This window comes from Euprymna scolopes, chromosome 3 (assembly GCF_053919585.1).
Source record: "Euprymna scolopes isolate OS-2025 chromosome 3, ASM5391958v1, whole genome shotgun sequence".
In the NCBI taxonomy this organism is placed as follows: domain Eukaryota; kingdom Metazoa; phylum Mollusca; class Cephalopoda; order Sepiida; family Sepiolidae; genus Euprymna; species Euprymna scolopes.
The window spans coordinates 76,608,358-76,626,091 of NC_136484.1; the positions used below are offsets into that span (position 1 = coordinate 76,608,358).

Below are 17,734 nucleotides of genomic sequence, written 5' to 3' on the forward strand. Positions count from 1 at the left end.
ACGGACACACACATACACACAACTCATTAATTCTTCACATTGTCGTCTGCTCATCAAAAACAAATGTATAAACTTATTCATTTTAATATTTCTAACATTTCTCATCGAACTTATTATAATGAAAATAAATGAACATTGACTCTTATTCATATTCTTTATAATTTAGTGAGAAGTTTTGATTATGATTTCTTAGACCTGTAATTTATCAACTCAGACTTTTTCGATATTTCAACAAATGAACCCTCCATTTTCTTCCTGGTCTGTCAAAATATTAACACATATTCTATGTTTTCATATTAATGTAAACTTCCACTTTAAACATATATAAAAAGACTTGTTTTGTGAATTTATGTTTTTGAACTTATTTGTGTTTATTATATAATATTTATCGCACTCTCTCGTATTTAAGTATATATCTAAAAAAATCTTTAAAATGTTTCTCCTTAACCAGCTCTCCCTCAAATCTTGCCCCTAAATTGGAACCGTAAAAAGGGGCCTCCAAATTTTCTTGTCTGAAACTACAATATCTGAACTTCTGATAATCTGATGGAGAGATTGTAACCTATGCTCGTTCCTGTGCCTAAAATGTCGATCGAAAAGAATGATAAATGTCGAACCCACAAAAACATAATTATCTGAAGTAGCCATTCCCTATCCTAAAATGATTTTTGACCAAGCTTATGTGGAAATTGTTTTCACTCCACGAACTTCCAAAGTCTCGATAGATACTAGTTTGAAAAGTAAACGAGTTAATTTCTAAACATAAGACGTAACGGTACATGTGAATGAGAATATAATATATATACATGTGAATGAGAATATAATATATATACATGTGAATGAGAATATAATATATATACATGTGAATGAGAATATAATATATATACATGTGAATGAGAATATAATATATATACATGTGAATGAGAATATAATATATATACATGTGAATGAGAATATAATATATATACATGTGAATGAGAATATAATATATATACATGTGAATGAGAATATAATATATATACATGTGAATGAGAATATAATATATATACATGTGAATGAGAATATAATATATATACATGTGAATGAGAATATAATATATATACATGTGAATGAGAATATAATATATATACATGTGAATGAGAATATAATATATATACATGTGAATGATAATATAATATATATACATGTGAATGAGAATATAATATATATACATGTGAATGAGAATATAATATATATACATGTGAATGAGAATATGTCATGAGATTGTATAGCTCCACCTGACAATGTAAGGATTGGCAAAAGTCTCATTTGAACTCTACTTCTCCATATTGTATGAAGTATTTCTGAACTTATGCCATGGATACGTTGATAATTGAGAAGTTATTGGTGTGATCTCAAACTTTGCATTTTAATTAGGCTATTCAAAACTATACATAAATTTTGAAAAACATGGAAACTAAAATTCATACGGGACTTCATTAACTACAATATGGATTGAATAGCGAATCTCTACGATGAACAGAACCGAAATTATAACCAAAAGTGCGATTTAAAACTTTTTAAAGTTTACACTTTGGCGTCCAAAATGAAAATGCTTAAATTCGTTTCCGTGCAAGTCTCTTCAGACATACACTCGCCTGAATTAATAAAACAAATAAAAATATTCTAAGCCAATCAGATGCACTTCTTTAAATTTATAAAAATTGTCATTTTCAATCCACCCTGCATGCTATAAAAATACAGATATTTCTTTAATAAACAGTTGGGTCGAAATCCATGACAGCGTTGCCTCAGTCCCTCTATCTGCGCCCTTTATCTGGCTCTGTGAATACTGTATCTCAACTGACGCATACACATACATTAGCATACGCACACAGACATTAAAGAACATGCAAACGCACAACTCATTAACTCTTTCATATGATCGTATGCTTATCAAAAATCAATGTATAAACTTATTGAATATTCCTAATTTTTCTCAATGAACTTTCTTTCTACACTTGACCCTTATTAATAAATTTTAACGAAAAGAAAACTCTGGCTTTATATGGAGTCGATGAGATTCCAGAAGAACCATTTGAAATGAAATCCTCTGATTGGTTCAAATATTGTTATTTGGTTTTATTAATTCAGGTATATATCTGCGCGAATCCGGTTTCGCAGAAATTCATGTTGGTCACCGAAAGTAAACTTCTGTCGCTACAGATACATACCAATTAAATGAGTTCTAAGTTATACAATGACCGATATTTTTGCGAAAATTTGGCTACGGTTGGTCAAGCAATGTGGACATTAGGCTGTATATATATATGCAAATGTATGATGACAGACAAAGTGGACCGAAAATGTAACTTCCGCCTTAACGGAGATAATAATGTACACAACTGTCGAAATCGTTTCGAACTTTTTAATCTAAAACTAAAATGAATGAAATGTTACTCACGAGGTGCCTTTTTCTTCCAACATCGTGTTTTCAGCTTATTTCCATCGAGATTCATATTTTTAAATTCTTCCCATCTGAAGCTAGAATTGCTCATCTCCAAAGCATTTCGGGAATCGACAAGATCAGAGAAATCAGGTTCGTACTCTTCAAGGAGAAGAATTCTCTGTCACAAAAGAATAAAAATTACACGACTGATGTTTGACGTTAAAAGAGGACATGCTTTAAGATGCCGACTTTGCATCTCTATGATTAGCCACATCTGCTGTTTTCATTTAAACTTTATCTTTCACATTTGTATGGATTGGTGAACCTGTTGAGCCGCATTTTAGGTTCGTGATTAAAATATTTTATTCAATTTTTTTTTTATATAGAGTTTTTTTGCATTAAATATCTACTTCATCGCTTTAATGAATGTAATTATTTTTCTTGATGAATATAAATATTACTGTTATTAAGTTTCAATTACGATCTAATATTTTTATTATGTACATTTTTGAAATCTTACTTTCGTTCAACTCAAAATAATGAGAGATAGATGACACTGTAACTTTATATTAGTCATGTACTTTGTAACTTGGTGTTTAAAATGTAATAAAAAGTTCAACTTTAGTTATTTAAGGTTTCAAGTGTGTTTTTGAGGTTCAACTTGTATCATTTAACACTCAAAATTGGTTATTTGAAGTTCAATACTTGTCATTCTGGCTTTAATTTTCTATTTAAGGTTAACCTTTTATCATCTTTGGTTTGAATTTGGTTATTGGAGATTTAACAGTTGTCACTTTAGGTTTCTATTATTTAAGAATAAATCTTTGTCAATAAAAGTTCAGCTTTTATTATATGAGGTCAAGATTTGTCATTTAAGATTAAACTTTTAACTTTCGAGGTTCAAACTTGTTATTTAAAGATCAAAATGTTCAACTTTTGCGATTTAAGTGTTAACATTTGTCAGTTGAGATTCAACATTTGTCATTAGATTTTCTAATTGAATTATTTAGTGATACAGTTTGCAAGTTTAAAACACATTAGAAAATCCTATTTTATTCCAATATCTAAACAGTTGAAAACAAATAACCTAAAATGTTCTGGAAAATAAAAGTACAGAATATAGATAAGTAGCTTATATTCTTACCTGAATTCTTTTAAGACTAATTTTAGCCTCTGACATGCAACGGGTAGCCCAGGGTAATATGTTAAGGACAACTCGCATGAAATTTAGAGCTCCTACGAATGCGAAAGCCTATAATAAAACAACACAAAATAAAAAAACAAAATATGCACATTATTGTACTGTGCTGTACAATCGAATATTTGCGGTTACAAATGATTAAGAAAAACAAAGGAAGGTACTTCATCCAAACTCAATAAATGAATAAATAAATAATGCTCATCTCAATAATGAAGTCCAATTAAATAATATAGAGAAAGTATTTGTAGATATACAAGTTAATAAGGTGGTTCAGAAATTGTATTACCTTACTGGTACCATTGGAGCAGGCGCTATTGTAATAGTAAGAATTAAGATTGGCTGGAGTAAATTCAAAGAACTTTTGTAATTATTAACCAACAGAGTGTTACCCCTAAGGATTAACGGGATGTCTACCAGGCATGAGTAGGCAATGTGGTGATATATGTAAGTGAAATCTGGCCAGTGATGGTTGAGGACATGAATGCATGGAGATAAATGATATAAAAATGATATGATGGATGTGTAATGTGAATGTTAAAGATGAACTCAGAGGAAGATTAATTTTAGACAATATAAGCATGTGTCTACAGGAGGCTTCGATAGTATAGCAACATAGAAATAATGGATTAGAGTACCTGGGTTAATAGACGTTGAACAATTAATCGAGAAAATTCGACGAACAGAAAAAGCTAAGGAAAACATAGGATGAAGCGATAAAGGCGGACTTTGAAGAAAGAGACATAAATAAGGACATATCCAGAGATAAGATACTTGGGAAGTAAATTTCTAAAATCCGCACAACAAATGCCAGTATGTAAAATGGACGCTGAGCCAAATATAATCATAATAACGATCCTTAAAAATACAGATTAGTATCTAGAAAAAAACTAAAGCTTAGAAAGGTCATTAGCTTTTTTTTATTTTGTTTTATTGGGTTTTAACAGAAGACAATATTTCGTTCTAACAGAATAGATAAAACCCACATACTGTAGATGCACTAATATCATTTCCCGTTGCTCTATACACAGCTATTGTTATCACCGATGCGAATGTTGGAATGACAGGACCGATTCCGCTGGAAATACTCTGCGTCGTCGTCGACTTCTGTAGAAGCTGCTTCTCTTTCTTGCGGAGGGCTGTAAAAATAATTTACACAATTAAAACAACGATTTTAATATAGATATGTGAAAATTGCTCTTCCCTCGTCATTTGACCAAATTGCACAACTCTCATCATGGCCGCATGATGAGAGTTGTGCAATTTGGTCAAATGACGAGGGGAGAGCAATTTTCACATACGAGAAATCGAGACAGTTATTGAAGGCAGAATTAATATATGCATCTTGCGTAGTGTATTTTATTATTCTCTTTAAAATATAAATTCAACTTTGAAATGATACAATAAACATCTCGAAAACGTAATATAACTATTCACTAAAGCTAAACATTTGGCGATTACAAAACTAGAATCATGATATTGGTATAAAAAGTCACTACATTCGAATTGAATTCAAAAAATATTGTGTAGTATTAGTTAGTAATGCAACTGTAACCTGTACAGGTTAGGGTTAGGGTTAGGGTTAGGGTTATTAGATAGTAATGCAACTGTGTAGTATTAGTTAGTAATGCAACTGTAATGTGTACAGGCTATGGTTATTAGTTAGTAATGCAACTGTGTAGTATTAGTTAGTAATGCAAATGTAACGCGTACAGGTTAGGGTTATTAGTTAGTAATGCAACTGTGTAGTATTAGTTAGTAATGCAACTGTGTAGTATTAGTTAGTAATGCAACTGTAACGTGTACAGGTTAGGGTTATTAGTTAGTAATGCAACTGTGTAGTATTAGTTAGTAATGCAACTGTGTAGTATTAGTTAGTAATGCAAATGTAACGCGTACAGGTTAGGGTTATTAGTTAGTAATGCAACTGTGTAGTATTAGTTAGTAATGCAACTGTGTAGTATTAGTTAGTAATGCAACTGTAACGTGTACAGGTTAGGGTTATTAGTTAGTAATGCAACTGTGTAGTATTAGTTAGTAATGCAACTGTGTAGTATTAGTTAGTAATGCAACTGTAACGTGTACAGGTTAGGGTTATTAGTTAGTAATGCAACTGTGTAGTATTAGTTAGTAATGCAACTGTGTAGTATTAGTTAGTAATGCAACTGTAACGTGTACAGGTTAGGGTTATTAGTTAGTAATGCAACTGTGTAGTATTAGTTAGTAATGCAACTGTGTAGTATTAGTTAGTAATGCAACTGTAACGTGTACAGGTTAGGGTTATTAGTTAGTAATGCAACTGTGTAGTATTAGTTAGTAATGCAACTGTGTAGTATTAGTTAGTAATGCAACTGTAACGTGTACAGGTTAGGGTTATTAGTTAGTAATGCAACTGTGTAGTATTAGTTAGTAATGCAACTGTGTAGTATTAGTTAGTAATGCAACTGTAACGTGTACAGGTTAGGGTTATTAGTTAGTAATGCAACTGTGTAGTATTAGTTAGTAATGCAACTGTGTAGTATTAGTTAGTAATGCAACTGTAACGTGTACAGGGCGAAAAATGTCATGTATGAAATCGTTAATAAAATTCGCAATCCTTTCTGCAATCAGAAAATCATACTTACAAATAATTTTCAGTCATAACTATTCAACAATCATGGTTTTATGGCCGAATTCAATAGAGTGAGACATTTTATACCTTTCATTCATTAAGCAAAGAAAATGTATTTTCATACTATCTGATCAATGCTGATTTTTTAAGCTACAGCATTTCCTAACATTATTGTAATCTTGTGAAAACGTTCGGGATAAGCCATCAGTTGGGTTCACGAAAATATTCGATTTCACAGTAATGCCGCAATAACATCGTATATTTCTCAGTGTGAGGATGCCATTATTTTTGTAGTAATAGTAGTATGTAGTTATCGACAGGAATAAAACAAATGTCTAAATTACCTTCCTCTTGTTTGCCCATTACAATATATGATGATTGCCACTTATTGACAGAAGCTTACCATCTCTTCAGGTTGATGTCGAGCGTCACGTAGATGGCTTTTCAGCCCAGCTTCACTCTTGCATAATCGGTCATAGATGTGGCAGAGGAACTTGTCAGTATTTGTTGATGCTTGTAGAGAGATTATATTATGCACCTTTAAGTGTCGTGTGAAACCGCTTGCAGTCCACAGATATTACAGCCATACTTTGATAATCTGGATAGCAGCATATCCTTATAAAAATGGCGGTCTTGTCTAATCTTGTGTAACCTCACGTAGTTAACCATGCCAGCTTTAGATAGGAGAAATATGCCACAGATTGTACATTTTAGTTAATCCCACCTTTTGAGAGCGCGTTGCAATGCTGCATGCTAAACACACTTTTCCTCAAAGTTTCTGCATCTTTCAATGATTAATTTTATCTACTTGTTTCAATCCACAGTTCGAATTTCTCATCAATTTCCATCAGTTTAAGGTTATTCCTCAGTGTATCCTTACACCTTTTTGTAGGTTTATGCTGCGGTCTCTTTCCTTTACAATGTTGATTTTGTTCGTAACAGCATGTAATATGGGAAAATGTGTCTATCCAGCTCGTTGTTATCAAAACAAAAAGCTAATGGCTGTCCTCATGGTGCTTATAATAGAACCGGTATCGGTATGCACACCTACTACTTAGTGTTCAAGTATGGCGGTTACGCCAAAAAAAAAAAAAAAAAAAAGGATGGGTTTCCAAGGCTCACAGTGGATCTACAGAAGTTGAATGATACCATTAAACACATCACAACCATCCCCATTCAATCAGTATTTTATGAAACCACGCACACCAGAAAAAATGGTAGTGGACACATTAAACGGATACCGCACGGGACAATACTTCGTTGATGATTGAATGGGGCCGATATAGATACTCTCAGACCCCTCAAGGATTGATGACATCATTTACGAGAATATGGCTCATAAAACGTGATGCACAGACGACAGCCTCCTATGGGACGAGTTATTCTTGCACAGGATTGACAGTCACTGCGCAAACAAGGAGATTGTGTTTAATTCAGGCTAGTTTCACTTTGCCGAAATGGAGGGGAGTTCGTAAAATTTTTGGTTACTGCAAACGATGTTAAATCCACAAAACGAATGACAGAAGCCATCCTTCACTTCCTTACCCCCCTCTCACAAATATCACTGGTGTCATCCTGGTTTGGACTCGTGAATCAAGTGTCGTATAAAAATTGAGAAAATATAAACAATGTAGATTCGTACTCAATTACTGACGTAAAAAATAAAATTGATTCGAAGAACTATCAAAATAAAGTTTTCGAACAATGATAAACACCTCCAGAAAAGTACTCTCTGCTTTAAAAGGAAAACTAAAAGCAGAATTAAAACATTTTTAGGTATGAAAACAATAATAATAATAATACCAACATATTGGGTAAGCTCCCGCATCATAGTTTCTAAACCAAGATACAATTACGCTTATGCTTGAATTCAAAGGATCTAAATAAAGATATGAATCGGGAACACTTTAAATTCACCATCGTAAAAGAAAAAATAGCTCGATTCATCGAATGTTTTGGCAAATAATGGTCAATGAGAAAATATCCCAACTTTGAATTTTTTAAACTTTTTGAACTGTTTGAACTAACTTTGAACTTTTTGAACTAGCTTTGAACTTTTGGAACTTTTGGAACTAACTTTGAACTTTTTGAACTAACTTTGAACTAACTTTGAACTAACTTTGAATTCTCGTGATGATTCCTCAACCACTCATTTTACTCGATATGATCTCTGTAATGCAAGCGAAAGAAATCGCCAGAATGATCGAAGACGTTAAAGAAGCAAAAAGAAATCTCCAAGACGACATAATAATTTGATATAGCATTCTAAATAAACATATAGGAAAATTAAAACTTGTATTTTATCGACCGTGCAAACACATTTTGAATATCTTAAAATTAGGGCTATGACAACAACATATTCTTTTCATTGCTTTGACCCCCGAGTATATATCCGACACAGTTAGACACAGTTAATCAACCGAGAATCACAACACTCTATATAAAAGCATATGATATCAACTGATACACATCCGAGAGTCAAAACAATGAAAAAAATATGCTGTTGTCCTTGCCCTACTTATAATTAAGGAAAAGCTAATACCGAACTCTCCGACTGATGGAAGTCTTCGACAACACGCCCTAACCTAAAATGATCTGATAAAATAGCTAGGAATGACAGACAAGATATGTAACTTCTTCAAAAGTGACAAAAGCCACGGCACAAACTTTCGCAAATCTTCAATGGTCCTATGATCGTCTGGAAAGCTTCAAAATGAAGTGATAGCTAAACTAAAAGAAAGTGATAATCAGAAAATCTTTTGGACAGTTTGGATAACAAAAATCACGACAAACCCCAGCAAGGATGGGCTGGAAGACATGATGCAACAGAACCTCAGTGAAAACTGGCTACCTGTATCATCTGCATCAGGGGTGACACCTCTCACAGAACGCAACTACTGTTCGAAAGAAAATGAATCTCAAAGCGTAGTATTTGCATGCAAATGAGTTCGCCAATTTATTTAGATCATGTATTAGTTGTTCGAAAATGATCACAAATTTTATAAACAGATTAAAAACAAACAAACTTTTATGACATTTCCTCCAAGAATATAATGATTTCTATTAGATTAAAACATTATTAGGATGAACTAAATAATATTCTTTAAGTTTACAAAATGGAGAACTTTAAAGAAAAATTCGTTTAAGACACTCTATTCTTTACTTATTTCCAATGCATAATCTCAGAAAAATAACGTTTATCACCAGAGAATGCGACAGGCCTATTCAGACTTATTTTTGAAACGCCAGTGTTTCTTTTCTCAGGGCGCTGGCCCACATTCTCACATTCCGACCTTGTGTAACATCCTCTTGCGATGAAAGAGTGATAAATAATGGTCTGTGTACTTCGTAGTGTACGTAAGTGAAGCTTCTAACCTCGACAATCAGTTCAACAGAAACTGGGCTTTTTCGATGGCTTTTTGATGTCGGGCTGATGTAAAATGCTATTTGCAACCGTAGGACGTTCACCTTCCCAAACCTTGCCTCCCAGCTTTCGGGTGGAGTAAGTTTGTTTGAGGCTCTTTCACCGGGGAATGCCGACGTGGCTAACCAGACTTATTTTTAGGGCCATCTCTTGAGGCGCTAGCCCATTTTCCAGTGGTAATAATGTAGTAGACCATCTTGTCAGAATGTGTTATTGCTTTTTGTATATTCTGTTTTTGTTTTTATATATTTCACCTCTCTAACTCATATCTGTGATTTTACTTAGTGATCCTTCCAGCCATAACAACTTGGCAACAGGACAATACGAGAATTCATATGTAAATCTAAATTTAAAATACTCGCCGTCAAACACTTGAATTCACAAAATGATACTCATAAGGACTTTGCGACTAACTAAAATAAAAGAAAGACCATCAACAAAAGTTTGTTTTTTGTTTTAAAAAGTCGTTTTGCTGGACACCTAAGAAATTTATGAAAACTGTCTTTGAAGAAATTTTCATTTAAAACTAAAGAGAATAAAACGTTTTTCTTCGATTTATTTTTCTTCTCTCAGAGAAAATAAACGTAAATTCTTACAACATATTAGTAATTAGTAATTATTTCAGTTTATTTTTCTTGAGTAAGTAATTTGCACTCTTGAGAAAAAGTCTACAAAATGGAGGGCACGAAAGAAAAATTACAACAACAGAACTAACATCAACAACTGAATTATCTCTTTCTATAAACTTTGGCCACACGATGTACGTAACTAGTGATGCAACCCTCAGACAAAGCAAGTAGCGAGCGTACTTGTCCGTTTTTATATTTTCTCAATCAATTGCTTTCTTTGAAACATGTATTTATTAATTATTAGTTATAATTAGTTATTGATCTAACACTTACTCAAGTGTCAATTAGGTTTTATTTTTATATTTAATTTAACCTTTTTATTCATTTATCCAAACACCTCTTCTTTATACCGCAAATCGAGTAAAACACTAAAACGTTTATTTTGATTATACAGAAAATAATAATTTAGAATATATTAGGTCTTATACTTGAATCTTAGGACCATAAAATCGACATTTTCTCCGGGGCATCATTGACCTTTTCATATCAGCATCATTCACATAAAAACAAAACAAAAACAACTGAAACTTCTATCTCTACAAATCTACTATCAGTGTATGTTTGGATTACTGTTGCCATATTCGAACTGATAAATCTCTGTTCCATTTCAGATATTTTGATAAGGTGCGAAAACGTACTTGTAATTTATCCGTCTCAACCCTTTCTTCTCTGCAACCCATCTCTCATAGACATGGTGCTGCTGATCTCAATCTTTTTTTTTTTTAAATAAATATTATAGCATGTGTTTTAGCAGTCTTTTTTTAAAATAAATATTATAGCATGTGTTTTAGCAGTCTTTTTTTAAAATAAATATTATAGCATGTGTTTTAGCAGGATCTTTTAAAAATAAAAATTATAGCATGTGTTTTAGCAGTCTTTTTTTTTAAATAAATATTATAGCATGTGTTTTAGCAGTCTTGTTTTTAAATAAATATTATAGCATGGTTTTAGCAGTCTTTTTTTAAAATAAATATTATAGCATGTGTTTTAGCAGTCTTTTTTTAAAATAAATATTATAGCATGTGTTTTAGCAGTCTTTTTTTAAAATAAATATTATAGCATGTGTTTTAGCAGTCTTGTTTTTAAATAAATATTATAGCATGTGTTTTAGCAGTCTTTTTTAAAATAAATATTATAGCATGTGTTTTAGCAGTCTTTTTTTAAATAAATATTATAGCATGTGTTTTAGCAGTCTTTTTTAAATAAATATTATAGCATGTGTTTTAGCAGTCTTTTTTTAAATAAATATTATAGCATGTGTTTTAGCAGTCTTTTTTTAAATAAATATTATAGCATGTGTTTTAGCAGTCTTTTTTAAAATAAATATTATAGCATGTGTTTTAGCAGGAATTTTTAAAAATAAATATTATAGCATGTGTTTTAGCAGGATTTTTTAAAATAAATATTATAGTATGTGTTTTAGCAGTCTTTTTTTAAAATAAATGTGTTTTAGCAGTCTTTTTTTAAATAAATATTATAGCATGTGTTTTAGCAGTCTTTTTTTAAAATAAATATTATAGCATGTGTTTTAGCAGTCTTTTTTTAAAATAAATATTATAGCATGTGTTTTAGCAGTCTTTTTAAAAATAAATATTATAGCATGAGTTTTAGCAGTCTTTTTTAAAATAAATATTATAGCATGTGTTTTAGCAGTCTTTTTTTAAAATAAATATTTTAGCATGTGTTTTAGCAGTCTTGTTTTTAAATAAATATTATAGCAGGTGTTTTAGCAGTCTTTTTTTAAATAAATATTATAGCATGTGTTTTAGCAGGATTTTTTAAAAATAAATATTATAGCATGTGTTTTAGCAGTCTTTTTTTAAATAAATATTATAGCATGTGTTTTAGCAGTCTTTTTTTTTAAATAAATATTATAGCATGTGTTTTAGCAGTCTTTTTTAAATAAATATTATAGCATGTGTTTTAGCAGGATTTTTAAAAATAAATATTATAGCATGTGTTTTAGCAGTCTTTTTTTAAAATAAATATTATAGCATGTGTTTTAGAAGGATATTTTAAAAATAAATATTATAGCATGTGTTTTAGCAGGATTTTTAAAAAATAAATATTATAGCATGTGTTTTAGCGTCTTTTTTTTAAAATAAATATTATAGCATGTGTTTTAGCAGTCTTTTTTTAAATAAATATTATAGCATGTGTTTTAGCAGTCTTTTTTTAAAATAAATATTATAGCATGTGTTTTAGCAGGAATTTTTAAAAATAAATATTATAGCATGTGTTTTAGCAGAATTTTTTAAAATAAATATTATAGCATGTGTTTTAGCAGTCTTTTTTTTAAATAAATATTATAGCATGTGTTTTAGCAGGAATTTTTAAAAATAAATATTATAGCATGTGTTTTAGCAGTCTTTTTTTAAATAAATATTATAGCATGTGTTTTAGCAGTCTTTTTTAAAAATAAATATTATAGCATGTGTTTTAGCAGTCTTTTTTTAAAATAAATATTATAGCATGTGTTTTAGCAGTCTTTTTTTAAATAAATATTATAGCATGTGTTTTAGCAGTCTTTTTTAAAATAAATATTATAGCATGTGTTTTAGCAGTCTTTTTTAAAATAAATATTATAGCATGTGTTTTAGCAGGAATTTTTAAAAGTAAATATTATAGCATGTGTTTTAGCAGTCTTTTTTTAAATACATATTATAGCATGTGTTTTAGCAGTCTTTTTTTTAAATAAATATTATAGCATGTGTTTTAGCAGTCTTTTTTTAAAATAAATATTATAGCATGTGTTTTAGCAGGATTGTCTGATCTATTCTTGCTCCCTTTTTCCAACTTGTTTGACTTGTTTTTCTAATAATTTCTATCAATTTGCTATTTTGTTACCTCAGCCTCCTATTCCAAGAACTGCAGACTTATTCCTGTTGATAATTTTCCTCCTACCTTCAAGAGTACGGCCAACCTCCTGTCTTTCTGATAACCATCCGTCGTATTTGTTAGCTCCTTACATCAAGTGGCTTCAGGACTTGTTTTTAACTATTATGGATTACACAACGAAATAAGTTTCTGTACATGAAAATAAATAACTGCGAATCAGCAAGAGTTATGGAGTTGAATTCAAGTTAATGGCTTTTAGATATTTGTTGAAGAATAAAACTTCAATCATGTCAATACAAGTTGAAAACATTTTCAAGCCAATGCCAAGATAGAAAGATATATCTAAATAACAAAAGAAACTAAAACAGCAATACAAATTAACGAACATCTTCACATGACACTCGTAGCATTACGCACCACATCATTAACAAAATGAACCCTGACCCTCTCGAGCGAAACAACTAATTCAAATCTTAACAAATAAAACACAAGGAAATTTCAAACAAATAACACATAAGCAAATCACAATTCACATAATCGAACCAAGCGACAATGGGAGAATAAACTCGACAGCAACTGGTTTTAAAAAATGATATTCAAAAACTGAACGATGTTTTTATGCTGATCTTCACTGGTGCAAGAAAATTCTATGAGATGCAACAGGCGCCACTTTGCTCAAAACAAAAGAATCAACCACAAACGGGCATAGGTATCGATTATGATATACGATACCCCTAAAATCCAACAGTCGGAACCCACTACATCGAAAAATCAATAACAAAAACACACAAAAAACATAAAGCAATAATTTCATACAAAGCGGAAGAATAATAATAAATCCCGTCAAGCTATAGAAAACGAAAATAAAAATATACATTAAGGCAAATTACCCCCTTAAAATTAATTAAAATAAAAAAGTTAGTAATTGATTGGGTCTGAAGAGATCGCAAAGACCGTCAAATGCTCCTTATCACACAAAAAATAATTTAAAAAATTACATTTTTATAACAAAAAACAAACAAAAAATGTCGATTTGAACAAAGCTCGGCTTAATCCAGTGATTGCCGGTTGAGCCACGGCCACCGAGAGTAAGAAGGCCTGTTAACTGAAAAATGTCTGCAGGCAATGTATGTAAGATGTGTCAGACTGTCAGTACTATATGAGGGCCATTTGAAAACGAGCAATAAAACATTTTTAAAAAGAAAAAGGAATACAGTTCGATTAATACTTAAACTGAACTTTATTCAATATAAAATATAAATATTATCTATGTAAAATTAAGTAAGTATCCTAGGACGGCTATTACATGTATGAAATAATTGTACCTTTCCTAAGACAGGTAATTTACAGAATGTATATGAAATAATTGTACCTTTTTGAGACGGGTAATTTACAACACATATTTAAAATATGTTTACCTACCTTCGGAAGGTTAATTTATATACATATATGAAACAATTTAACATACTCTCGACAGGTATTGTGCAACGTATATGAAGTAATTTCTCTTACCTCTAAGGCCACCTATGATTTTAAGAAAATTTAAATCATTTTTAGAACATAAATCATTAGGATTTCCAAATTAATACATAAATACGTTGTGTTGGTTAATGAGTTCGCAATCCTTGCTTCATCATAAATTTCAACATTACTGCATTTCTGTCCTTCCTCATTATTGTAAGAAAAATTATGTCATTTTTGGAAGAAGTCTCAGCAGAATTTTAAAATTAATGCATAAATACATTGACAAAGTTAAGTGATTAGACAACCCTTGCTTCATTATCAAATTCCACATTACTCTGTTTCATTTTTTTCACCACTACCGGCAACAACATTTTTTGGAAAAAAGACGTGATTTTCGGAAGGCTTTACAAAGAAATAAACTCAGCAGGCTCTACAAACAAATATGTTGAAAAGCTTAGTGATTAGGCAACCCTTGCTTCATTACAAAATTCCACATTACTGTGTTCTTTCCCACCATCATTTTAAGTGAAATGATATCATTTCTTGACCATAACTCAGTAGGTTTTCCAAATAATTACATAAATGCATTGACGCGAATGATGATTAGGCAACTTTTAATTTACCACAATTTTCAATATTAATGTAGTTCTTACCGCTTCTTTCCACAACCACCAGCAACACATTAGTAAGAGAAACAATGCCATTTCCGGAATATGATTCCATAGTCATTCCATACTTTTAGAATATGACATTACTCCCTTCAGCCCTACCCAAAAAGTAAAGGTTGTTAATTGCTAGAGAACTCTAGAGCACGTTAAAAAGCAATATAATTATGTGTCTTTCTACTCACCACTATAACCGTGACGTCATTCCTCGAAGTTAACATTGAAAATTCAGGAAAATATTCTTAACCACCTACAGAAACTGATAAATTGTCTGGGCCGATTATTTCATTACAAACAGACAAATCAATTAACTCGCATTTAATCATTTTTCACAATTCTTGGATAAGTTACTAATTTCGACAATCATTTTTCATAATTTTAACCCACATTTTTTGCCTTCCCCTTACGAAAATAATAGCTTTAACATTGTCTGGGTTGATTATTGTATTACAAACACACCAATCAATTAACTGACATTGAATAATTATTTATAATTCTTGGATATGTTACTAATTTCGACAATCATTTTTCATAATTTTAAACACATTTTCGCCCCCCTTACGAAAATAAACACTTTGACATATTGTTGGGTTGACTATTTCATTACAAACATGCCAATCAATTAACTCATATTTCATCAGTTTTAATAATCCTTGGATATGTTACTAATTTCAACAACCATTTTACATAATTTTAATCCGCATTGTTGCCCCCCGCACAAAAAATAACTTTGATGTTTTGTCTGGGCCGATTATTTCATTACAAACGCAGCAATCAATCAAATCACATTTCATAATTTTTCATAATTCTTAGATATGTTACTAATTTCGACAATCATTTTTTATAATTCTAACCCACATAATGCGCCCCCCCTTTACAAAAATAACTTTGATATATCGTCTGGGTTTATTATTTCATTACAAACACACCAATCAATTAATTCAAATTTCATCATTTTTCATAATTCGTGGATATGTTACTAATTTCGACAATCATTTTTCATAATTTGGACCAATGTTACCGCCCTATACCCTTACGAAAATAATAACTTTGATATATTGTCTAGCCTGATTATTTCATTACAAACACGTTACTGGATTTATTCACATTTCATAATTCTTGCGTATATTATTAATTTCGTCAATCATTTTTTTATATTTGTAACCCACAATCTTGCCTCCCCCTTACTACCATAATAACTTTGATATATTATCTGGGCTGATTATTTCATTACACACAGACCAATCAATTAACTTCATTTAATCATTATTCATAATTCTTGGATATGTTACTAATTTCTACAATCATGTTTTATAACATAACCTACATCATCGCCCGCCCTTATGAAAATAATAACTTTGTAATATTGTCTGGGTCGATTTTTTTTATTACAAACGCACCAATCAATTAACTCGCATTTCATCATTTTCATAATTCTTGGATATGTTACTAATTCCGACAATCATTTTACATAATTTAATCTACATTCTCGCCCCCCTCCTTACGAAAATAAACACTTTGCTTTACTGTATGGGCTTATTATTTCATTACAAACACACTAATCAATTAACTTAGATTTCATCATTTTTCATAATTCTTAGATATGTTACTATTTCGACAATCATTTTTCGTAATTTAAACCCAAATCGCCCCCTCTTACGAAAATAATAACTTTGATACAATGTCTAGGTTGATTATTTTATTACAAACATACGAATCAATTAACTCACATTTCATCATTTTTCAAAATTCCAGGATATGTTACTGATTTCGACAATTATTTTTCATAATTTTAACCCGCATTATCGCCTTCCCTAACGAAGAAAATAATTTGATATATTGTCTGTACCGATTAATTTATTACAAACGCACCAATAAATCAACTCCCATTTCATAATTTTTCATAATTCTTAGAGATATTATTCATTTCGACAATAATTTTTCAACCCATATTATCCCACCTCTTACGATAATAACTAATGAATTAACTCACATTTCATAATTCTTGGACATGTTTGATTTTCGACAATCATTTTTCATAATTTTAACCAACATTATCGCCCCCTCCCTTACTTTTATTATTACCTTTATTGACATTTCATCATTTTTCATAATTCTTGGATATGTTACTTATTTCGACAATCATTTTTTATATTTGTAACCCACATTATCGCCCCTTCCCTTACTAACATAATAACTTTGATATATTGTCTGGGCCGATTATTTCATTTCAAACACACTAATCAATTAACTCATTTCATTTTTCATAATTCTGGGACATGTTACAAATTCGAAATTAAGTTTTTATAATTTTAATACACATTATCCTACCCGTACGAAAATAATAACTTTGTAATATTGTCTGGGTTGATTTTTTGTTTACAAACACACCAATCAATTAACTCACATTTCATTTTTTTCATAATTCTTGGATATGTTACTAATTTCGACAATCATTTTTCATAATTTAATCTACA

The 17,734-nt window shown here is 30.7% G+C and overlaps 1 protein-coding gene across 2 annotated transcripts in view; it reads right to left on the bottom strand.

Moving 5' to 3' along the window:
* Positions 1-17,734, bottom strand: part of LOC145256353 (ATP-binding cassette sub-family C member 5-like) — a 327,323-nt gene that overhangs the window by 145,473 nt on the left and 164,116 nt on the right. For both annotated transcript variants that reach the window (XM_080115176.1, XM_080115185.1), the window contains exons 11-13: positions 4,617-4,765; positions 3,573-3,680; positions 2,444-2,606 (exon numbers count right to left, since the gene is read on the bottom strand). In XM_080115176.1, coding sequence (XP_079971302.1) covers positions 2,444-2,606; positions 3,573-3,680; positions 4,617-4,765 — 420 coding nt within the window. The remainder of the gene's footprint in view (positions 1-2,443; positions 2,607-3,572; positions 3,681-4,616; positions 4,766-17,734) is intronic.